The sequence below is a fragment of the Hyposmocoma kahamanoa genome, unplaced genomic scaffold (assembly GCF_003589595.1).
Source record: "Hyposmocoma kahamanoa isolate Upper Pololo Valley unplaced genomic scaffold, ASM358959v1 88, whole genome shotgun sequence".
Lineage (NCBI taxonomy): Eukaryota > Metazoa > Arthropoda > Insecta > Lepidoptera > Cosmopterigidae > Hyposmocoma > Hyposmocoma kahamanoa.
In genome coordinates, this window is record NW_020654466.1 from 237,726 (window position 1) to 264,370 (window position 26,645).

Consider the following 26,645-nt stretch of genomic DNA (forward strand, 5'->3'; position numbering starts at 1 on the left):
AATGTTGTCATTAACTTCGACACGCTGATAAGTGCTAAAGTTGTTTTGTTCTTCAGCTATACCATTTCGCTAATAAATAGAACCCCAGACAGGTTCTATAAAAAGAATCTATCATAAGAATCGGAATTACAACCAGTCAGTTTTTTGATCACCTATGATTAACCTAAAATAAAATGGTATAATTTGGCATATAAAGGTGGAGGAGTTGGTAATATTTTTTGAGCTGTTAAGTTTGGCCTAAATGTTTTGGTCAGTAGAGAGTAAGACAGTATCTACAAATTGTCGTCAAGTTTTGATGTAAACCAAAAATATATCAAATGAAATAAGTACACTTACCCTTCCTTGGATCACAGCGTTGCAACTACCGCAGACTGCGTCAGACTGTAACAATATAATTTTTTTTTTAAATTTAAAAAACGGACAATTTTGGATTTGTTCCTATTTAAAGTCTGGGAGAAAATTAGCGCCCAACTCACACATTGTCTAGCAGACTTTTGTTATAGTGGTAAACAACGCCCTAAGTAAATCCTCTGTAAAAGAGTTGATTACCTATATGGTAGGCGTAGCATTAATCACTTAACCAAGTTCATTAGAGACTTGCCCATAATTTAACGTCTGGTTTGACATAATTTAACCGGGCGTAACAGCACTTGCGGTCTGTGCCATGATGTCATGTGTATCAATAAATAATTAGTCACTATTATAGTTTGCACTTTGGTAAAATTAAAACATGGCGTATAACAGAAGCGTTCATGATTTATCCTCAATTAAATTATCATGATTAATTTCATCGTCAAAATAATGAAATATTTAGTTTACATGTATTGATTATTTGTTATTGTTCTAATAATGATAAGAACGACATTAATTTTGTCGTCAAAACATCCAAATTTTTACTGTATTGCGTTATTATTCTAAGTTTATTAGTAATTTGTTATTGAACTGATAATGAAAATAACGACGACAATGTCAAATTATTGATACCGAGATACCTACTACTTATTAGATTATATACATAATATTGTGTCTGAATATTTGTGAACTTCTGGGTGTGACTCAAACTTTAAAAGGCAAATAATAATAATTTTATTTACGAACACAACGCTTTTAAAAAGTCTTAGTCCTATGAAGAACCCTTGAGGTACTCCAACTTAATATATTATCTTTTGTTTCAATCTACAGTTATCAAAATTCCTCTCGCCTGTCTACATTTTAAATAGTTCACGGCTGAAAATGTTTATAATTATCGCATTATACTAAAATCGTCAATAATTTTATATAAAGTTTTGCAAGTTTATCGAATGCCTTACAAACTTCTAAACTTGTTTTGCAACTGCATTTATGACCTTGTTGCGCACGAAGTAATCGAAGATGACTGATAAGAAATCCAAACATTCGGTCGATGATCTCATTCTTACGACGTAAAAACGTAATAATAAACTTGTGTTTGAAGAAGCATTCTGTACCCAGTATATTTACGTCTAACGTTGGTTGACCGTGATTTTATGTACCAGTACGTAGCAAATTTTTTAATTTTAAAAATTGCTGCTGTAGACAAAATTTAAAAAAAATTGTCAATATTTTGTTTATTTAAGATTTGATCTTAAATTAAAAAGGAATTTATGACAACTCTTATTATTTACCTTTTAAAGGTATTTTATATAGAGACAGATACAATTACCCGTATATCTCTCATCGGGCTCTTCCTTAGTTATCTCGATGTTTTTAAACCATTAACCCAATTTCCTTGGTAAATTAAATATCCTGATTAATATCGCTTCAATTAAAACTGATCGATAAGGTTCGTTGACAGAATCATACGATGATGTCATGTGTATACGTGTAAAAAATGAACCCACAGGATGTCGTGGGTGGCCCCAATTCCGTGTGGGATGTTCGCGTTATGCAAGGTTCGTGATGGTTAATGCTGATACCGTGAAATTTTTTTATCTGGTCTCTTCTTTCTTAGAAACGAATAAAAAATAATCTGCCTTGTATTACTACTGTGCTGCCCGTTTCAAATTTCTGTATTCGATTTCGTCATCAATTCGTAAAATAAAACTGCTTCCATAAATACGTATACTCACACCTTTGGAGTCTCGTTAGGATAGGCAAAGATCGCCATTTGACTTGCATCCTGGTCGTTTCAGATAGTACTCATAGTACAAGTTCTCTAATTTGAGACGAGGTAATCGATTTGGATGTCTGGCACATTACATATTCTTCTCACTACCCACTTCAGTCTAATAATAATATAATAATAACGCACACACTCATAGCCCTGCCCTAGAGAAATCCAATATCGCGGGTGCCACGGAAACACACATAGACAACCACAAATTACATCCAAACTCACGAGATAAATAAATGTATGCCATACAAATATTTCTCCCGGCCCAGGAATCGACCCCGCGACCTCCGCGTGACAGTCCAGTGTGGTAACCGTTCGGCCACGGAAGCAGTCTATCATGGTAACCGTTCGACCACGAGGCTGTCTTACTTTCATTCAAGTCGTCCCAAAACTATATAACCAGGCAAAAAGAAATTCACAGCCACACATTAAGAAATCACGTTTCCCAACGATTGCCAAACAAGGTACCGACAGTTACCCGTTTGTTTTATAACTCATTAATAATTCTGTATAGTGCATTCAGTACGTGCAAAGACAATGCACCTGCCATTATTGATAGTTTGTTTTAAAGAAAGCTGTCACGCAACTGTGTCATGGTATCATATTCGGGAGCTCAGTCGTTACGTCGAGGAACAATGGGCACTTTATTTGGCCTGGAATTGGTATCCAATATAGACTTAAGCGTTAGTTAAAGTCATCAATTTTAAACTAAAGTCTTGAGCACTTATCCTTGTCATTAACTTACTACCCACACACAAGAACCGCTTTGCTTCCACGTTCCTAACGCATACGGCAAGAGAATGAAATACACTCCTGGTATTTGTTTTCCGAAAAGTACAATTTAGGGCGTTCCATCGTCGTAACCTATGATTCCAGTGTACCAAGTTGCTTGCGGTGGCGGGCGCGCCGTTTCAACGCACCGTGTGGTATGTCGTTCTGATTTATACGCAAGTCGCAACGCCGACGCAAAGCATCGTCTGGCATCGATCTTAGCGCTATTCGAATTAAGAATGAGATTAAGACATTTACTAGACCAATGCATAACATCGTCGGCCACAACGTCGCTTAACATCGTGAGATTGTGGATAAGCGTTGGATTAGGTACTTCACATAAAAATATTTGCAAAGTAAGTCCACTTCTAAGACAATGACGACTTTCATAATCAATCATAATTACTTATATGAGTAGGTATAATTAATTTTAAATCCGTCCACTTCGAATAGATCGTAATCCTTTCTAGCATCTAGTACTTATTAACATTAACTATTCTTATTATAATTATTAATACAAATATGAAACCCTTAGAAAAAAGTTCTTCGATCCGGTCGGATTCGAACCGACGACGTCTTCTAGCATACCGTGGCAGACGCTATACCAACTAAGCCACGGAACGAACCAGCGGACCTCACGAATTTTTCTATGAGCTTGTTATCGTGTCTTTTGCATTTAGTTTTTTCAACGACTGTTTAGTCGTAGCGCCATCTATGAGAAATCTATGAAAGTATTTCATCACCTAATTAGATACCTTTACAGTTACCAACCCCGGCTATATATTTTTTACGTTTTTTGTTCTTATTATACTTTTAATATTAGGACATAAATTTGGATAATGATCTACTTCTAAAATATTACGTTACATTCCATATCGTATTATGCGTTAGCGTCATTCTGTTTAGTATACCTGTGTAAATAAATCTTTAATTACATTGCACCAAAGCCACAACATTACTGCCTGAATTGAAAATGTCCAATTACAAACCCGCTAGTAGCTTATGAAATAAATCACCTTTAATATTCGTCGCAGGGCAGGGCAAGGTCAAGGTAGCCGGAGTTATGATACGTACTTTGAAATATCATGTTCGTGACGTTGTTGGCTGTATGCCCACTAATGCATGTAAAATATCAAATTTGTACAATACACTTGCAATTGTGTTTGCATTTTATACAGGCTCTGAACTTTATATGCAAGGTTTCAGGTGATTTAGATGAGCATCTCCAAGATATAGAATAACGTAAGTCGTCTTCTTCTAACCTTATGTTTAAGATTGACGTGACGCTGTCGTCACTCACGCCACCGGAACACCACAGTTTATTAGATTTTATGAGCGCATCACTCAAATAGTAGCATTAGAGCTCCTTGTGCAGTATTACGTACCTATTTCTGCTGTCAAACAGTAATGTGAGCATTACTGCGTTCCGGTTTCGAAAGGTGCTGGTGAAACTAGAGGCACATGGACGGGTACAATGGCAGAGGCTTTATGTGATGTTGTCTAATATTTATTTAAAGTCCATTTGTTGTAATTTTAGCGTAACTAACTTTATGTCTTATTGCACGTGTGTTGTGGGGAAGGAGGTGTGTCAGGTCTTTTCGCGATTAAAGCTCTGATAGCACTACAACTGGTGCGAATAGGCGAGTCGCTTACCACCAGGCGTACGACTTGTTTGTCCCGTCACTTGATATCATAATAAATAATTTAGAGTGGATTGCTTTTTATGATAAGTACAGAGTACTAAAAAAAACGACCTCAAAAGTCATTCATCCTCTAGTTTGCCACCCTTAGAGGTGGAATATTTTCTTCCAATTTAATTGGGACCACATCTGAGGTACCCTCTTTCCAATAAGAAAAGAATCATCAAAATCGTTTCACAAATTATCGCGTAACATACTTAACAAAACGTACAGTCGGTATTGAGAACCTCCTCCTTTTTTGAAGTCGGTTAAAGTCTAAATTTCGTTACCTTGTAACAAACTCATTTTCTTCCTAATCCAAAGAGTGCTGGCTTTAGTCATTGTTTTGAATAATCTCAGCGTCAAATTGCCTATGAAGTTACGTGGTCAGAAACTGTCCGTCCGTTTACCCTAATAACCAATAAGTTCGCACCTGGTGAAGATGTACATGATTTTTAACTCATCATAATCTCCTATAAGGGCAGAGTTTAGGCTTTTCAGGGGTTGTGAACCTTCTTCGACAAGCAGGTGTCATTACGATGTTTTCCTTCCCGCTTAGCAAGAGGTATAGCTAGTAAATGTACGTACGTAAATTAGAAGTCATATCGCTCATTTGAGAAGCTACCGTTCAGTTTTCCATTAAAAACGACCTTGGAACTTAAAATACAACCTTTTTTTAAAGTTTGTTGAATGCCAATATGTTTGACAAAATTCCTTTGATCCGGCTGGATTCGAACCAGCGTCTTCCAGCAAACCATGCCAAACGGTATGTCAACTGAGCCACGAAACGAACTTGAGTGAGAAATCTATTTCTTCACCCTTTACAGCTACCAGCAGGTGACTAGACATGTCAAGTGTTCCTTGTTTCGAAACATTTTTTTCATTATCGTTGGTATTTAGTGATAACTTCTAGAATGGAATATATTCAATATACTTAATTCCTGCATACTGCTTTCTCTTCACGTCTGTCCTTTCTGCTTGTATTATCGTTATTGCTTTGATGCCTTCCGTCCATATTATGCTCGAAACAAGGCCAAGGCGGGCATTACTCGACTGTGAATATGTTCGCGAGTTGAAATGTTGCGTGACTTCGCTTATGCGAATATGAGACAAAGGTAATAAAATGTTTTGTTCCAAAATAAATATTAAATAAATATATATAACAAAATAAATATGTCTAACAGAACATCTTAATGAGTCACCAGTACCCGCTAATTCGATCCGGGTATGTGTTTCTCTTAAAGAGTGTATTTTAATAAGACTGTGGTATGACATGTGCTCGGGTAACCTGTGGCGCCATTTGCATTTGCAAATACAAAGTGAATTTTTGTAACAAAATTGTACATGGCATAATGAACTTTATGTCAGTTGTTGTTCTTTATGTTACTGATAAGTAATTTTTATAAAAAAAAAGGAACCGACTTCAAACTTTACTTGCATGTAATGTACGTACAAACTGAAACTAAAAACTTAACAATTGGTTACCAGAATGTGCGCGAAACCGGATTCATCCCCTAGTTTGGCACCCCTTAGAACTGGAATATTTCCAACAAAAAATAATCCTCAAAATCGGTCCACAAATGTAATACCGTAACATACACACAAAAAAATACAGTCGAATTGAGAACTTCCTCTTTTTTTGAAGTCGGTTAAAAATCAAAATCAAAAAATCTAATTTCAACAGGGAAGATGGTTTCTCAGTACCACCAGTTTGGGATCCAGTATTTCCTCTAATGAAAAATCCCAAACAGACATAAGACTGCAGTACTAATTAATATGTTTTAGTTTATTCTAATTTCTATTATTAATTAATAATAAATTGAACTTAATAAAAATTCATTCAATAAAATAATTTGTAAAACTTAATGCAGCGTAAATTGGAATGTTTTCTTTGTAAAATTAAAAATAAGGTATTTAATTAATAACTATTGTAACTATAGTGAAAAAAAATAACTATTGTACCTATAGTGAAAAAAAAGAAAAAAAATAGGGTGGTTTGCATCAATATTAGACATAACTGGTTGAAGTCTGTACCACCTCAGTCAACCGTGACTCTTGTGAGTATAGTGTTCTGTGACCGTGACAATCGGACCTGTAAAGGGCCCGAAATGTCGGTTTGTTTGAAAAAACAAATATACGCGATTTAAATCCGGAAAAATAGTTTCATTTCCGATGTGTAACAATCGCGAAAACCTAAGAACTCGATAAAAATCAACTTTTTAAACTTATTTTTTAATACAGTTGCTCAAAACGTGATATTTTTCGTACTACAAATCGTGCCGAAAGTTGGATTTTTCGCACTAGTGCTTTTTGCTATTGCATTTTTTTTAATTTACTGTTGTTTCAAGTCTTAAACAGAACTAAAGCGGTTGTATATTTATTTAATATTTATGTGCTTTGTGACATAAGTCACTCGTCATTAAAACTTATATTTACTTGTACAAACATCTTATTTGTTTAAATTGCATAGGTGTTTTATAAAACAACGGGTTACATTTAAAAATATCAAAATATTTTCCATAAAGATGGCTGATTGAGTATTAACAATGACAAGAGTGAGTATTACGCGAGGCCGCTGCGCGCGCGCCACTAAAATAGTAATTTTAATGTGGTTGAATACTGGCAACAGTTGCCATATTGAAAAAAGTCGGCCAAAAAAAAGTACTAAATTGTTTTTCATTTTCATTCCCGCCTTTTTCACTTTCTTTTTTTTAAATACTTTTTTATTTTACTTTCAATGTAGTTTTTTCGCAAATGTATTAAAAAACGTCGTTTGATACACGCGCGGATTTGTCATTTTCACTTAAGAAGCCTCATGAGTAATGACTACTAACTTTTCGCACTTGTATCAAAAATAACTATTTTCACAGTCACAGTTTTTTTTGTCAACATCGTAATTAAATAACTAAATAATTTAATAATTTACAAAGATATTTTTGTTTAATTTTAATACTATAATCAAATACCTACTTGAAAAAAGAACATGTTTTGATCCCTGGACACTTTTTAGATACTTTGATGTGATACGATACGGTAACTGCGGGAATCCCGAGACAGCGCGAGTGTTCTTCGGAAGGCGCTGTTTTTTTTACTCGTATCTACTCGTAATTTCTACATTACACATATATGTATATTATACCTCACGACCTTTTCCCATCGAGATAAGCACAGACAACAGCCTCCGACCTGACACACATCCTTCGCCACAACACACGTATAATTAACATTACGCTAAAGTTACAACAAAATGGACTTTAAATTTAGATAACATCACATGCGTTGCTCCTATCCTAAAACACTCGTATAATAACTAAAGCACTTGTGCTATGGAAATCGGAAACAACGACGGTGTCACAAACACGCAAACCCGAGACAAAATTGAAAAGAACATCAGAGATAGCTATACCATCGGAGACCGTCTGAGGTCGTCAAAGTTCGTCAGTTTCTGGCCTTTTCGCAGCAATATGAATCGAACCTAGATTGTAATGTCCAAGTTACGTACATTATTGTGAAAGTTAAGCAGCAGTCGTGATGAAAACTGCATGTTTTGATGACCCGACACTTTTCACTGTAGGCGTTGACCAATTTGAGAAATGAACTTCTCCAAAATTGGTTAAGATCTGGAAGTTACCCAAGTTAGTACTCATTGTACCGGGAATATCGAAGAAGGTTGTTGACAGTCGTCTTCACAAAGTCTATAATTCATTTAAGTGGCAATGTATACGCTTCCATCATTGACTTACAAATAAATGGACGACGGGTCTAATACAAAAACCACGAAAAAAATGTCCCAAGTCAACCTATTTAAACGTAGTGACATGTAATGGAATATGAAAAAGCTAAAACGTTGAATTTAAATTGTAATGTCATCGCAGTGCTGTCTAATTTTGCTTGCTTAGCTGTCAGTCGAACAAACGAAGACTAAAGCGTGAATGACGCTCTGTATACGATTTTAACGCCCTATAAGTTCGGACACTTTTTAGCGCGGGCCCGACGTCCATATAATTTGTAAGTCAATGGCTTCCATAATAAGATTCCGAGTAATATTCAAAATTTGCCATTTACGATGTTTACAACTATAGTGAAACAAAAACTTTATACTAAAAGTTCCTATACAGCTTCTGTGTACTTGGACGACAAAAATTTCTAGTGACCCCTTTAGCTTTTGCAAATATTGTAATGATAAATGTATTCAAATGTATATAAAGAGCAACCCCTAGTGTTTCTTGCTCATTCTTCTCAGGGGAAACTGCCTTACGAATTAGCAGTAGAGTTTAATCAGTATGATGATTTCAAGTGTGCTTACCTATGAAATAAAGATTATTTGACCTTGACTTTGACTAAGGTTCTCAACCCGCAATGGGTCAGTATAGCGGACAATGGCGTAAACACACTCCATAGTGGAAAGCAAATAATGGATGTTTAATGGATTGTTGTTGATGATGGATTCATAGAAAGCTACTGCATAAAATCGACTCGATCTACAAATATGTTAATCCGTAGTCCATGAGATAGTAGTGTTAGTCGAGTATTTTCGTCGGATAAACAAAACTTCAATGGATTTAAATCGCAATTGATGTAATGTTTAGCGCTTTATGTTTCTGTTTGTTAGAGCTAAATTGTTATTCTTCGGTTACTATGTTTGGAAAATTAATCCAAACTTGAGGTGACAAAAAATTAAAAAAAGATTTTCGTATAATAATTTTATTACCATATCGTTACTACATTTTCAATATTACAAATGTGCACACATCAAAAGTGTCTAAAGTCGTCACCAAATATGAGGCCAAATTTGACAGCTAAAGAAGGCGATAGTATACTATAGTATAGTATAGTAACTTTGAATGCGATCATCGAAACAAACAAACAATTATGAGCATAATTGAGTGTTAAAAAAATACACAAATTTTATTTAAACATTATATAATATAACAAAACTCATTTGAAGTACTGTTTTCGCACGAATTCCAAAATAAAATGCGAAATAATCGCCGAGTCGCTTCGATTTCTCGAAAAAAATATTTAAAAAAATTATGAACATTATTTGAGATTGTTTGTTGTTGACATTGACAATTTTTTTTTTATTAATAATTTATTTCTGGCCATGGAAACAAAGTCCTTCTGCCGAAAACATAAAAATAAGTTTTTCTATAAATATCGCCGCCACAAAGAGGATAGGCAATTTGAGGCGGCGTGATTGGATTGACTCGGGATTCCTTAGAACGGGCCGATACGGGTATTTTAGTTCGAGATTCGTATAATTTCGCGTTTTAATCTTCGATTAAGGCACAATAGCACTATCCTATTCCACTTTAAACTAGATTTCACAAAATAATTGAAAGTCAAAATAAAAACGACACTTTTCCCTCCAAAAGGTCCAGAGCGAATCTGACATTGACAACTTATAACTTATTGCCAGCCGAATAATTAAAAATGTATGAAATCCTTGGTTTCTTGGTAATTTAATCTTTTTATATAGTTGTTTTATCGATGAACGTACTTATTTACACTAAATTCTCGTAATAAACCATTTATGAATATTATAAAATCAAAATTAAAAGAATTGGATACAATTCATCGGATTGTGGGACAATTTTACGAAAATAGGAGGAATTGTTACAGAATTGCAAAGTATTCTGTAAATGAATTGCTTTTAATAGAATTGCACGATTTGGCCTTTAAGCCCCCTGAACAACAATGAACCGAAAAATAATCGAAATAATCTCAAAATTTTGAATCGATTTCTCGTGATAATCGTATAATGTGATCACCGATGTGATTAGTCCACATCCCTATTCGCATCACGATGAAATGTGTCAAATTTAGCCTCTTATTTGGTGACGACTGTGGTCAGCACGTTTTTGCCAATGAAAATCACAGTTTTTTATAATTTGAGTTTGAAAATTAAATTGACCAAAATAAAATACATTGGTGTTAAAAAAATTAATTATAAAACCTGTTTTCAGTAATTGGCAAAAACGTGCTGATTCCTAGACACATTTGATGTATATATGCAACTTAGAATAATAAATAGTTAATTCGGATTTGTTTTTTTACGTCGTCTAAGGAATTTTGATATTCTTAGGGCATTTTATATGGACTTGTGTGTGATCGCAACCGTTAGAAATACTGTACCTACTTTTTTATTATTTTTTTTACCTACATCAACATCATCATTATCACCCCATTGTACGTCCTACTTTTGGGCACGGGCCCCCTGTTAGAAGTGGGTTTAGACCTTATCCACTAAGCGGGCCCCAAGCGGGTTTATTTTTAACTGCTCACGAGAATAAATAATAATCATGGCCACGGCTATTATCGTTTATCGTAGATTTTGCAACGTCCATAACATGTTTTCTACAACGGCTTTATGAACTTTTTTTTTATGCAGATAATGAAACAATTAATAATAAATAACAAAGACTAAAAATTTGTTTTTCATCCATGTAAAGTTTTAGCGGTACTGTCAAAGGAATCGATACGTATCTGATAAAATATAAGTATACAGATAGCTCGAAATACTAAGTTCGTCATTTGAGTGCTCTGTTATCATTGTTATCAATACATTTAGATATTAAATTATGCAGTATCCGGCTACGTATGTGGGTGGAGGACATTTTCAAAGTTTGTTAATTGTATTTTTATCTTGCCGATTAGCTATCATGCCTTTACTCTTGGCTAAAACTCACCGTAGCTGTCAAAATATAAACGCTGAAAAAATAATGAAAATGTAAGCGTGCATTCCCACGGGCCGTGGTGTCAAACGCGCCGATTTGTTACGGGCGAGCCCGCGAAACGAACGAATTCGGGCGGCTCCGGGTCGACACGCATACTCGAGTATAGGATGGAGAGCTGGTCCGCGCGAACCTCTCGCACCGCGCCTTTGAAGTTACCGACCAGGGCCGCGGCGGCTCCGAGCGGCCGTCACGGGCGAGCGCGGGCGTGCTCGGGCGGCCCTCTTCCCACGGCACGTTTCCTACACTAAAACACACCTATGTTGTGCGCAATCGCACCCCCTCCATTGCGTTCTCGAAATGCCGTACAACATTAGATAATAACGCAATTAGATGTCTAATGATGAAACAATTGTAAGAAAGTATTTGATCCAATGACACTTAAATACAAAATAGTCGTTAAAAAACCAATATCTGCAACATGTACATAGAAAAATTCGTAATCTTTGGTATTTCGTTCCGTATATCAGATGGGTTCGTTCCGTAGCTGACTGTTTAAAACGATCTATTTAAATATTTTTATTTTTGTACGAAAGTTAAATCTGATGTATTATTCAAAGTCATGGAAGAAAAGTTGTTGTTTGTGGTTTTAACAATATAGTTCAACGAGGATGTTAGTGTTTTACAAATAACTGTATACCTATAGGTATAATACCATATTATAATATGTGTTAAGTGCGTTTATTAACTAACAACAGACGACTCGATATAGCACACTCGTGTAGATTCTTTTGCTTCCTTGGTACAGTCAACAGCACAGCAAGCTTTACACTTCAACATTTTCAACATAAAAGATGTAAAAACTAAGTGGCTACAAACCACAGAAAGTAACTGAATCAAATGTAGTAATTGAGTACTTCTTCAAAATTATTTGTTAGATAAACAATTGCCGAACAGAGAGGACAACGCACTCGTTTAGGAGTTTGCGGGTTGGATAATCGAAAGAACATACTTGATATAAAGGACATACTGTATGTTTAGTAGCAATAGTTATCGCTAACGGTAAAGAAAAACAGCCTGATAAACTTGCACGTCGATGAAGGTATACAACCCTTGATAAAGCGTGAAGTGGCTAGTATACAATGACACTATATTTTCAGCATTTTTCTACGAAGCAGCTAATTCTGTTTTACAAGCACACTCATAGGTGAAACATTCTGGCTATTCCGTAACATAAACACGTATCACGTGAACGTGATTTCTATTGCAATTATAAATAACAGGATAGGATAATCTTGGAGAATTTAATTATATAATTGTGATGTTGATAGAGGTGACAATGTAAAAATAGCGTGGCCTCGTAAGGGCGCGTTCCCATTATGTCGTAACGTTTTATTTATCGTTGGGACGACTGTCGTGTTTAACTTGTTCCCATATCACGACTATCTGTCGTGACTGTGTTGTGGACGTTTATTTTATCGTTGAACGACTGTCGTGTCTAGTTGTTCCCGCTAGATCCTGACGACAATTTATCTTTTGCACGACAGAATCGTTTGAACACATTTTTATCGTGACGTTTTACTTAAGCTCGTCCCATTGTCACGACTGTCTGTCGTCGTTTTTAAACTGCACGACTATCTATCATCACGACATCGTAGGAACGCGCCCTAATTGTTGACGTTTGTTGTGGAATTGACACGTGAGACGACATATTATTTGAATGAAATTTCAATGAAATCTCACAATGCTCAATAGATGGCGCTCACTGCATTTTGAATTGATTGTTTCCCATTCTGGAATATCACACTAAATTTATTTTCTACTACAATATTACTCTAAATGATACTAAAGCACATAAGTATTAGAATTTAGATGCTATTTCATGTATAAAAAATATAATAAATATTTTTTATAAGTGAACTATTGCACTGATAGTCTCATTTATAAATAAATTTAGACCAACTCATGCAGGACAAAAGTCTTTAGTCTCCCCCAATGTCTTTTGCGGACATTTTACTTGGCACTAAGTTTGTAACGATTTTTGGCAACGAATTCCGAACATAAATTCTATTTTGTATGTTCTCCATTAGACAATTTTTTGTTAATGTTTAGTGTCATATTTTCCTTAAGGAAAAACGCTTTTTTACGAAATAATAACGAAATAAAAAAAGTATGTTGGTTGATGATTTTAAAAAGAATGGATGGTTTATTATGATCATAATATATTAAATTAAATTTTATATTATAATTAACATAATGGATAGAGACTATAAAATAATATTGCAAGTGATTTGTAACCACTGCTGTGCTATATTGTAAAGAATTTTTGCATGCTAGAAATGGCGCAACACGCTTCTACTTATGAGACCAAGTATTATGTACTTTTATCACCACATTACCGTGTTTGCTTGCAAATAAACTAATTTCATGTCGTTAGTAGATTGACAGCACATATTTATAGAACTTGTGTAGATGGAAACATGGGGAGAGGTAGACGGTATAAGCCCCGACCAGATTGGAGAAGTCATTGAAAAAGGCCTGGTTAAAAGCAGCGAAGAATAATTGAGTATGTATGAAGAGACTGAAGCCATTAGAGGAGGCGAAAGAGGGATGTCAGGAACGTAGCTAGTGGAAGATTTAGTAGCAGTATAGCTACTTTTGAAAGAGTTTGTCCAGAGCTAGTACCTTACCTACTGCCACCAAGCAGTAATGTGTGCATTACAGCGTTTCGGTTTTAAAGGGTAAGGGTGCTGGTAAAATCACAATCACACGTGTCATGTTCATTGCCCCACTGATCTTTGTGATTTAAAGATCTAAGTGACATTACAACTGTTATAAATAGGCCTGTCGCTCACAACCAGGAGCACGACTAGTTCGTCCAGTCACTTGGTATAATAAAAAACAGTTCTCCAGCGGGAGAAAGAGTGGTGATGAACTATTTTTATCGTTCTTAGTTATACTAAGAAGGCTTGACAATCCAATTTTTTTCGTTGAGCTGTAATCGCGTCTGCCACTGGTCACAGATTTCTTATCATGTGATATTGTATTCGTTTCTGGATATTTCGGAAGGGTTACACAGTCCATGGTCACGGACTGACCGCGTTCACGGGTTGACCAAGTCCATGGGTCGGTCCTTAAAGCTGTCAACTACCGCTTGTCAGTCAACCCGTGAGCATGATGCGTGTAGCACAGTGAATAATCAGGAATGTCTTTGAATAAATTAATTTATTTATTTGTGATACACAAGTTGTAAAGGCGTTACAACAAGCGTTGTCTATCATTGTGTTCCGACGTACGGCGTCCAAAGTTTTCATAATTTTCATGCAGACCAATTAGTGACAATAAACAAGTGTCAAAACACAAAAATAATAATCGATTAAATACAATTTCATATTAGGTTGTTCGTGGAGTAATGTTCCAGAGTTGGGATGACATCTGTTTAGCGACGTATATGCGTAATACGTAATGACACAGACGTAGGTTCGTATTCTAGAACTCTACTCAATGCCCAAGTCAGGATTGCACTGGAAATACGACACTAATGGCAGGGACTTGAGTATGATTTCGAGTGCTTTAAACCATGCTCAAATCCTGACTTGAGCATTGAGTAGAGTTTTAGAATACGACCCTTAGTGTCATTATTCGTTCATGCAAATAAAAGTGGATTATTGAGTAGGCATAAGATTTTATTGTATACCTATGTAGTGCAGTTTATATAGACAATTCAGGTTTTTTTTTCAAATGCGGTAGCACTCCCTAGACAACATCAACGCCCCCCAATTGCTTCTGAGGCCTGGGACTCTTCAGCGCCAACTGGGGGCATTAGGGGCCACTTTGGGAAACTATGCCTTAAAACGAGAAAACTAACCAAAAATTACTCGCCTACCCAACATTTCCTTCTATAGAGAAGACACGTTGCTTTAACATATTACAACAATTGTTGAAATTCCCTACATCAAGCGCCATTTAATGATATTCCAAACACTGAATTATTAATAATATTTTTAATAGACAGTAATGTGAACACCGCTGATGTTATATAATTGACTGTATGCATATAAACTCGAAAGCGGCGGTAGTCCAGTAAGAGAGACTTTAATATCTAATGTTAGGTTGCAATCCTGACCAGGTCTTATTTTGCATACTACATTGTATATTGTATCATACTCGAACAAATATGGTTATTGAAATATATCACTTTTAAACTTCAAACTTTCAAACTATTACATAGAATTTGTTATACCTTTTCACAATAAATTTAAGTATTATAGTTAAAGTTGTTATAGTTGAGAAATTAGAATTACACTTTTATATCAGTGTTGCCAATTAATATTTCTTAATGCCATAGACTGTATCGTAACTGTAGGCTTTGCTTGTAATCTGCCATCTGTTGTCATCTTTTGGTATTATCGTTGGTCATAGACATACCTCCAAAACTGCTATAACTCTATGGTGTTTGGCGGGAAGAAATATGTATAAATACGCGCAGAATATTTTGTATCGGGCCTTTTTACTTTTGTACTCTGACTGAAGAAATAAACCATCACAAGCGAGTTACACTATTAAATACTAAGTTACGTAAATTCGAAAATGTTTATTAGCAATACTCTTGCTAGTGGTGGAGGCAAACATCACGGAAACGTCTTAAACCTACTCCGTATAGGAGAACCGTGCCCAGCAGTGGGATGTTTAGTAACTAGATGATGGTATGGCGATGGACAAGAAGAAAGTGGAATCTAAAACTGTCCACAACAAAGGTTACCAGAATGCGAGGCTACTTGCGTTCACACGGCACTCTTGGCCGTAACAATTATAAATAAGCTCCGGCTCACCGCCGATCGCAAAAATTACTCGCACCTGATCTCTCAATCTTAACAACCCATTAAACTGTCACATTTTTAATATAAACTAAAAGAAAATCATTTTTTAAATCTTCAACATTGCAAGGCGTGTATCGTTCCTCTCGACGCTATGATTTGGCTCAGCTTTGTATAGTGTGTGTCTACCTTTTTTTATATATATGGATATTACTCATTGACAGAACGAGATTGACAAGAGTTTTTATAACTCAACATGTTATTCCGGATTTAAATCGCGTATATTTCTTTTTTCAAACAAACCAACGTTTCGGGCCCTTTACAGTCTGGTCTAATATTAAAGCGACCGAGTATATAACCAGAAATAGAGACGAAATGTCATTTAATTTGCTTGAAAACTATTCTGCCAAATCATTACTGCACTCCGATTGGCCAGTCCGAATTCGAAACAATTGACGGGTGTCGTCAATTGTTTCAATTCACATTGACCAGTCAGCTTGAGCTTTGCTATAATAGACAAAAATTGCAAAATTACATATTTAATATTTAATTACCGATGAAATTTGATTCCGTTTGTTTTGTAATTAGATGTTTTGCTATTTTTCCCCACACCACCAAATGGAACAGCACGCCATTGTTAGAGATATTATCTTTATTACAATAAATACAAAATATTTTTGGAATATACGGAGACGTTCACACTGGTCGGTCAGTTGAAGGCGCTGTCTATATTGCAGTGCAAACGAGAGTTTGTATTTATAAGTGGTGTATCACTGATGGCTTACCAGGAATGTATGGCCCTTATTTCGTCTCTATTTCTGGTTATATACTCGATGATTAAAGCAAACCACCCTATTGCATTAATATTAGACATAAGTGGTTGATGTCTTCACCATCTCAGTTATTTATGACCATGGGACTAGTTAGGTAATGTATTACTGAGATTTTTTTGTTAATATGATCGTTAATACAAAGATCAAACATAGAAAAAAATGTCGACCCCGTGAACTTCAACCCACCGCATTGCTGCACCGTAGCATTGCTCTTAACAACTGAGCTACACGTCAAGATACCGAGCTGGCTAAATTCTCGTATGTGTTCATATTGTAAATTTTTGTACTTGCTTTCGGTATTCCATGGGACCATGAGACCTGTTAAGGGTCTGAAACGTTGGTTAATTTGAAAAAATAAATAAAAATTGAAAAAATTGTTTCAAATTAAAACCTAGGAACTCATGTTAAGAAAAATTACCACGCTCCGACCACTTAAGAGGTTGAGCCGTATATAAAATTAGTTACCCGAGATAATTCACTTAAGAAATGTTAAGTCAAAACGATAAAGTGCCATGTTAAACCCTCTTTAAACAAATAAAGATTTTTTTAATGCGTTAGAAAGATGTTCTTTTTAGAAATTGTAGTGTTTCGATCTAGAGATCAGTCAGACATTTATCAAAAGTGGAACAAGTAGCCGTCTTATATAGTCTTTAATCACCACCCGCTTTGTATTGTGAAAAAACATCTGAGGGCCTAGCCAAGTGGCATTCGCTCCCATTCTATTCCATTTCTACAATCGTCATCGATTAGACGTGAACGATAATAGATTGGTAGCCAAAGTGACAAGAGCCTGACGATCGCTCATTCTATTCGATAATTCGTTAAAAATCAAAATATAGTCTACGGTTTCGACGGCAAACTTCACTTTGAATTTGACAAGTGGTCGATGTTCGTAACAAAACGCGCGGCATTGAAGTGGAATAAAGTAGTTTTAAACGTTAAAAGTGATTTCAAAGGTATTTTAAAGGTAAGTATCTGCAGAAACATTATATTTAGCTCTTCTGTGATATACTTTTGTCACCCATAATTCATGTAAGATAGATATCTTGCAAAGTTTTATTGTGATGTTACATTCCAACTTTAGAAGTATTTTCTTCATCTTTTTAGCAATGGAACCGAGCTTGCGAGCTAGTCTGGAGCAATCCTCAGATCTTGTAGAACGTATGGAAAGATACTCAATATAGGAATCATACATTTTTCATCCAAACTTATCAAAATGCAATTACCACTTGAGACTGATATAACGTAAACAATGACGTGATATAGTACAACCTAAGCAAAAGAAATTAAGACCGTGTATGTTACAGGCACGGCGCGGCGACCTCTTGAAGCCCCAGTCGGAAGCTCAAGGTCGCCTGAGAAGTGATCGACTGTGGCGATCTATGCGTGGCGGTGTCGAAAAGTCATCCGATAAATGGGATAAAGTAAGCTAGCCCACCTCTTTGATTTTACATTTATATATAATGAATGGGTTTTATCACTATCATGAACGGCGACATGCTGAGGGTACTGGTGATGGCCCAGACAGCCAACAAATTTTAACTGCTTTGGTACAGAGGGTGGTTACGATTTTAGGGGTGTCAGCAGGAGTAGGTCAAGCTAGTATCCAGGAGCAAATATTAATATATATAGAATACAATATAAATATAATAATGCACACACTCAACATAGCCCCGCACTAGGGAAACCCGGTGTCGCGAGTGCCAATGACGCACACATAGACAACAACAAATTACACCCAAACTCTTGAAAAAAAACAAATGTAGGCCATTCAAATATTTCTCTCGGCCCGGGAATCGAACCTTGGACCTATGCGTGTCAGGCCGACATGGCAACCGTTTGGCCACACAGGCAGTTAAAATTTCATTTAGTCAATGTTACCACATAGAATAATAATATACCACATAGATATTATGTCCCGTCAACATATTCTGTCACCATGGCATTACCAGTTTATCATTCAGTCTTAGAACAAAAAAATTTTAAAAATAAATTTGTTCCTATTCAATTTTAAATCATCCCCTTTCATAACTTCTGCAATCATTACAACACCACATTATAATCTAGAACAAAATCTAAATTCTTTATCACAAACCCATTTAGCTAATATTAATACTTTTTCTTTTTCAGAGACCATCATCGTCAAATGAGGAAGTTCAACTACAACAAGCAAATTACTTCTTGACCAATGACATATAGTTGATGTAGTAAAATGTTATGTTTGTGCAGACCCACTTTTAACTTTGTATAATAATATCTGTAAATAGGTAGGTGTAGAACTAAGTACATGGACCTACTGGGAATAAATAGGTGTATGAAGTGGGTAATACATTTATGAGAAACTTAATTATAATAGGTATTATCACCAAGTGAATACTTATTGTATTTTGTAAAACAAATTGTATATGGTTTACCATATTATTACTTAAGAAAAATAAATAGTATAATATTGTATATACAGGGTCAAGAGCACGTCAAGTTTAACACTAAGATTTAAATCCAACTCAATGCCGCTTTCGGTAAGAACGGTCCAAAGTACAAAGTCAAGCTTGATGTGCTTTTGACTGTACCTGAACACTTAAAATTAAAAGATTGAAGGTGAATTTGTAAAATAATAACAAAATAGTCTTGAAGTTAAGAAATAAATAATATTTATAATAAAAATAATATTTTATTTTTATATTTATAATTATTTTTCATTTTCTACATCACAATCTATTCACTAAAGAAATGGGCATGGCTCTGCCATGTTTTAGCTCATCTTGGCTACTACTGGTAGTCCCTTAACATCACATTGCGCAGCCATATCACCTGGTGGGGGTAATTTGGCATTCAATGCAATGTTATGCAGTTCACCACATGGAATTACTATTTTACTGGTGACTTGGAGATGTTAATGAAGTGTTCAGTGCTTAAGTAAACATCTTCAATGTGTCTTCAGCAAGCCAAAACACAGTTCAATACAATTTGTGGCCTGGATAAGACGCCTGGTGTAATTCTCTTCTGGTGACCCTGATGCAGCATTTAAGATAGGCATCATTAGCCAGGCTCTTTGTAGGTATCCAGAATCACCTAAAACAATTAGGATTGTTTAAATTAACAATTAATCATAGGAGGCAGGCAATTGACAATTAGTTTGTAAAACTTAAAGCTGTTTTTGTTATAGGCCTAAATGTTTAGACTAACAACAAAACATATAGATTATGCAAAAAGTAGTTATGAATAAATGTTCAATTTTGTTCCTTACCTAATAGCCTGTTTGTTCACCATTTTGATGAAGGGCAAGCATGTATGGTTCCACTTGCCTGGATGACCATATAAGAGTCATGTGTGGCTCCACCATACTTAGCATCGACATTTAAAATTTTTAAGTTATGATCATAAATCTGTAAAATAGACAAAATTGTTGGTTGATACAGAGATAAATACGCTATATGCTATTCAAATTTTACGAATTAAACAAAGTAACTACATAATTAACTTCAGCATGTACCTTGTAAAATTTCAGATTTATATTAACCCTTCGACTAACTGTACAAAAATCACAGGACAAACAATTTCAATTTTAATACTAAAATTATCTTGTCAACCAATGAAATGTGTAATAGGCTAAAACTTACCATTTGTACATTTAATGGGTGGTATACTTTTATAAAAAAGATGCTCATCTACCATGGACTTCACAATGGTTACATGGGTGCAGTCAATGCACCCTATTACACCAGATAAATGAAATCTTATTTGGAACCTGTAAATTCATTAATAAAATTGATAAAAGTGAAATGGTGCAAATACGTTATCATTTGCGTGTTATTTTACTGAAATGTCACTTACCTCTGGGCTTAACTTGTTGCGTTTGTGGGAACACCCATTTACTTATTACATTCGGATGATTGAGGGCTTCCACAACTTGCCTAATGCAACGACTAGTTGTTCGCTGCAGCAAATGTTGCGAGACACACACGATCCACTGGTAAGAGCCTGTCGCCAAGGAAGTCAAGGCACAAAAAACCTACAAAAACAATATTTTTGTTATCATAACCTCTGGTGGTTGGTACCCATTAATATTACACTTCATATTACAGCAGTAGGCATAATTTCTTTACCTTAACTTCCAGTAGAAATGCTACGGTTCCTCTCAAACAGGTATGGGCCCGTAGGTGGAAACAAATGCTCGTTTATCCAATCTAAATGGTTCCCGAAACATAAAACCGGCATTTCGCCGATTTGCTCCAAGGACCGCCGAGAAACGTTTCTTTTTTGACGCCTGAGCTACACTTCTTCATTATGAGCAGCCCACAAGAGTCGAAGCGAATGCATTTCAAAGTTATTTATAAAAATTTGCACAAACACAACACAAAATTTCACCAGCTGATTATAAAATCGCCATTTTGTTTCGTTTTCTACAAGGTGTTGGCGATCGCTTCGTAATCGATCGATGGAATAGATAGCGAGCGTAAGCGATTGTCAAAATTGTCACTTTGGCTACGGTTTATATGGGAGTTGTCGAACGAGTTGGACGTTTCGTTTGATGGAATAGAAAGTGATTAACATTGGCTACCAATTTATCGTTCGTTACGTTACATCACGTGACATTTCGTACGCTTATGTCAATCCCATACATTGTCTTTCTATTCCATTGGCGATATCGCTAACAAAAAGACACGTTGGCTAGGCCCTCTGAAGGCTGAATTAACATAGCATTAATATAGCCTAATTATAGCTAGTGGCGCCAATATCAGGAGAACACAGTATTATTCGTTATAAAAAGAGGAACGATCCACGCGACCTTGATGCAGCCCTGCAGCCGGCTCCAGACGCCGAAATAGTTGTGCGTGGGCGCACACATTGTGATGCCGGCCTCTCCAGCCGCAGCAGCTCAATCCGCACAGATACTTTCTGACCTATATACGCTCAATTATTCACTATCACTGAGCAACGACTGCGCATGATTTCGTATTTTATTTACTATTGTAATATATGATATTTTTTCTAAACCCCGTTTGTGGAACACATAAAAAAGAAGTTTATAAGCAGTAGCGAAAGCCACGAGTTGCAGAGTTCTTGGAAATTTTATAACAGTACTGTGCTCAATACTATCTTATTGCTATTGCGTTCAAAGAACTTAATATGTTTACCATTAACAAAGAGTTAGTAAGAGTTTCTGGTACATAAAATTTGTAGATCTTCAGAGCAAGAATGGCGTAAACGCGAAACTAGAAAGTTTACAATGCCGAGTGAAAAATAAAAATTTAAAAACGCTTTGGTTATTTTTTTATTTTGATAACTGTCTAGGTAAAAGAGCTATTATTACATTGATTCAAATTTTCACGACTTTCACACGTTATTTTAATTTAAAAATCGAGACGTATTCACGCATAAATAACATATATTTTATTTGCCTAGACGTTTCGGTAAGCTGAGGACCTGGCGAAATGGCACGCATTGGAGGTAGCCTATGTCCAGCAGTGGATTGCGATAGGCTGATGGTGATGACGTTTCGGATATGTTGCAACGTTTTTCATTTTTTATTTTCATCGTCGTGGGATTCAGTCATAAGCAAATGCAAGGGACGTCAATCAAATGTCGTTCGACTAGCCGTCGAATATCGTGAGTGTCGAGTATTATGTACTTGTTATAATAAGTAATCAATACCAAGTGCGGGTAGCTAGAAAATCTTGCACGGCTAGAAGACGTTAATACCCGCCTATTCGAGACCATAGACGTTGCAACACGTCCTAAACGTCGAGGTGAACAAAACAAATGTATATGCTATTTACTCCGATTTAAAAAAAAATAACGCACTCCATCATATCCCCGCACTGGGAAAAACCCTATGTCGCGGATGCCATGGACACACACATAGACAACCACAAATTACACCCAAACTCACGAGAGAAATAAATGTAGGCCATACAAATACACCGGAACCTCTGCATGGCAGACCAGGATGGTAACCGTTGGGTCACGGCAGTAAATCAGATAAAAGAGCTATTTTTTAAGGATCGAAGAACCATGAAAGTTTATGTTTATTAAGTTTGTATTGGGATTTACGCCCTTTCTTCCCCGAAGAATCGATTCGTCCAGTTTTGTTCGTAATAAATATTACATCTGTTTTCAATGTTAGATTCCGTTTAAATTCCTATATCAGCAATCAAGGCAGTGCTAAACATGAGTTAATCGATTAATTGCAAACACATCTGGAAACGATCGCATGCTTTCCCACGCTTGTGCGATAATTCGTTTATGGATTTGTTTACTAATTGTGTTATAGTCTTATTTTATATAAGAAATAGACCGTAATACCTACATCATTATGGAATTTTCATGCTTTAAACTCGTAAACGAATTACTGCGAGTCGGGTCTCGCCAAAGGCTGATTCACTTCCTTGTGGTAACAATTCAAAATGTAGAGATGAAAATTTGGGTGATTTAAATTAGAACGAGAGCTAGGCTAATTTTTTTCGGGAAGCTGCAAATTTACGATGCAGAAGATGCCATATTTTACATGAAAGATTTATGTTATCCAGGCAACTATTGAGCTTAAATAAAGAATCTGTCTTACTTAGCCTTCTCAGGCCCAGAAAACTATAATGGAAAAAGCGCTTGAACACTTAACGTACTTGAAAATGTACTAAATCCTAGTTTAAGATCACTGTCATTACGCCCGTTACCTTGAGACAAAATCTGTAATTTCACCGGCACTACTGTTTGGTAATTTTCCGATAAATTTCAAATTTGGAAATCCTTCCGGGTATATTTCTGAAAAATTAGAAAAACAAACTATAAGCCGAAGTTTTTTGATGAAGTTGAAGTGTTTTTCGAATTCTCATCAACACGCATCAATGCTTTCAATGGTGCTGGTCCCTACACTTACGTATGGTAATGAATCTTGGGTTTTTTGGCAAAAAAACGAAAGTAGAATTATTGCAGTGTAATGTAAGCTTTAAGAAGTACAGCTGGAGTGAGTGATTGATAAATTTTACGGAACAGTGTGTTAAAAGAACGTTGCGGCGTGGAAGAATATGTAGTGACAAAGATAGAGAAAGGGGTGCTTAGATGGTTCGTTAGAGAGAATGAATGAATAAAGATTGAAGAATTAAGTTCGCTTGAAACTTGCAAGTTTGAAAAACGTAAAGTCCCTAATCCTCATTGTACTAAGGTAGCGGACTATGGCGCGTTTGAAGACAATTGCCCGTTATACGTATAACAAAAGTCTTAACATTTATACTGCATACACCCGAAATGAGCAAATCAAGTCGTCCGCGTGACCGCCGTACAATTCCTCAAAGTAATGTCTAAAACTACGTAAATCGCAGAGGAAAATATAACAAAGTAAACGATAGTATCGTGTGCACTCAGACTGCGTGATTCAAGTGTTATTCTTATATTCGTGTCATTGATTGTCCTTTTTTTGCGTAACAACATTAAAAAATGAAAATTATATAATACGAAGTATAAAAAATGTATACAAATTTGTATAGGTAATCCTCACGAGCCATATATAATTGTTGGAGCCAGTTATCGCTTCAAATGTAATGTAACAAAATTCGGTATGTTGTTTATGTAATATATTTTATAAGATAACAAATCTTACTAATATAAATACGTGTTGTTTTTAATTATTACGTAAACGATTTACTATACTACCTACGAATCATATTTAACCAGTCACAATCATGGTTTCTTTGTTTACAAATGGCACGTCAGTTTGACAGCTTAAACTAGGTATGGTCGCAGAAAAGTGGCGCTGGTGTACTTGATCGGTTGAGTTAATCAGCCATCTGGCGTGATCCTATGACATGATGGTCGTTGGCAGGGTTGCCATATGAAAATAAGCAGTGAAGTTGATGGTCAAGGTTTATGAAGAAACGTGTATTTCCACGAGGGGCTTTTGTGTAAGTTTCTTGGAAAGCGAAGACGTGTATACATGATATTTAAAACCCGTTTTAACCTGATCCATCTTTAGTACTTTCAAACTAATTACTGTGAAAAGTAAGTAAAACAAATTGCATTCAGCTGACGTTATTATTTCATCGCCAGCTGAACGAATTGATAACGAAGAGTGAATAAGCCAGTTATCAAATAATTCCTGACTAAATCAGTTACTACTGTGTTTTCCTCAACATCTGTCTTTCCAGTCTTAACTCCTACATATATAGTTTTCATCATCAATATAAAAAAATATGTTGAATTAATATATTTTAATATCGGGACGTCTATTTTGGGTCTCACTTAAACGAGTCGTCTGAGGAGAACCGGGAAAAACAGTTTTGCTATATTAAAGGGTTAGCTATTTAGGTTATACAAAATAATATACGATACACATAAGGATATTGTCTAAAGAATGTGCTAATGTGTTACAAGATAGGATGTAGGTACTTTATCCGATCATATAAAAACCTGAAAATAGGCTAAAATCTAAAACGAATTATTTGAGAATAACTTGTCTAACTTTGTACATAATTTTTATATGGAGTGCTAAATTTTGGTTTCCAACTGAAACCCAATAAATTATTAAATTAAATTCACATTTATCCCAAAATTTGCAAATTTTGCAGCGCTTTGACGACACGCCGCGCCGACTGTTGCCCCGTCAGTCGCCATCGGGTGCTTGTCGAAATCGGATCTGTGTCATATTTTCTCCGCCTGTTATTAATTTCTTCATATTAATTTACAGCCCCCCCAATTAATTTGCGTTCTCCCACACCTTACCTCCTAAAATCTAGGCTCGCGACAAAATACCTTAAATGAAATCTCGGTTGACGATGGTGATATTACTAAATTTGTATCCTACGGTTGCCATGAAGAAATTGCTATTTATCAACAACGCCGCCTGATGTACGGACAACGGCACATCAGACTACACATTATTGTTCCAAAATCGCCTCCATTGCAACGAAACAAGATACGTCAATGTGTAGCTAGATGTGCTGGCGTGGTGTACATTAATTTATTTATAGTTGTTGTAATTTTGTAATGTGCAATAACGAATATGTCATTCATTCATTCACTTTAAAAAGGTATTTTTTTTTTAATTATCTGGAATATAGTGTCGCAAAATTAAATCAACACAAGTTGTGTCCTTTTGTAAATTATTAATGCTACAATCGTCGGATATAAATAAAGTGTTTAAAACATCAAATGACCCGGTTATCCTCTAAAAATAAACATTGTAAACACAAATTGACTTTGGTTATTTTTAATTTGAACATTTTTTTTCTTTAGTTAACGTTTTGGTAGCAGTAGAGTACTGCCACCTTACCTATTTCTGCCGCCAAGCAGGAATATCAGCATTACCGTGTTCCGGTTTTGAAGGGTAAGGGTGCTGGTGAAATTACAGGCACATGAGACTTCTTCAACTGATGTCTCAAGGTGACAGGCGCCGTGGCGGTGCGCCTCAGGTCTTTGCGATTTAAAGCTCTGAGTGGCACTGTAACTGTTGTAGACAGGCGTGTAGCTTACCATCAGCACGACTTGTTCTTCCCGTCACTTGACATTAAAAAAAAGTACTATTGTTAATGTTTTTTTAATCATTTCACTAATCTGATTTTTACAAAACACCATCATCATTTCAGCCAAAAGATGTCCACTGCTGAACACGGACCTCGTCGTAACTGAATATACTTTAACGTTTAATCGAAATCACAAGACGATTGAAGTCATACTTTTTTCAAATTGTAGTTGAACTATACGTATACTACATAGATTTTAAGACTTTCGTGGTTATTCACTAAATG

At 35.7% G+C, this 26,645-nt stretch overlaps 2 protein-coding genes and 1 long non-coding RNA gene across 3 annotated transcripts in view; 1 reads left to right on the forward strand and 2 right to left on the reverse strand.

Annotated features, from left to right (window-relative positions):
• Positions 1 to 26,645, forward strand: part of LOC113235861 (metabotropic glutamate receptor 2-like) — a 159,170-nt gene that overhangs the window by 116,275 nt on the left and 16,250 nt on the right. The gene's annotated exons all lie outside the window — the stretch shown is intronic.
• Positions 1 to 26,645, reverse strand: part of LOC113235605 (transforming growth factor beta-1-induced transcript 1 protein) — a 61,619-nt gene that overhangs the window by 31,925 nt on the left and 3,049 nt on the right. The window contains exon 2 of the mRNA XM_026471373.1: positions 337 to 381. Coding sequence (XP_026327158.1) covers positions 337 to 381 — 45 coding nt within the window. The remainder of the gene's footprint in view (positions 1 to 336; positions 382 to 26,645) is intronic.
• LOC113235606 lies at positions 19,856 to 21,579 on the reverse strand. Its single transcript, XR_003310882.1, has 5 exons — positions 21,012 to 21,579; positions 20,740 to 20,917; positions 20,526 to 20,653; positions 20,153 to 20,291; positions 19,856 to 19,977 (listed from the first exon to the last, which is right to left on the reverse strand). It is a non-coding gene; the product is annotated as an uncharacterized LOC113235606 (long non-coding RNA).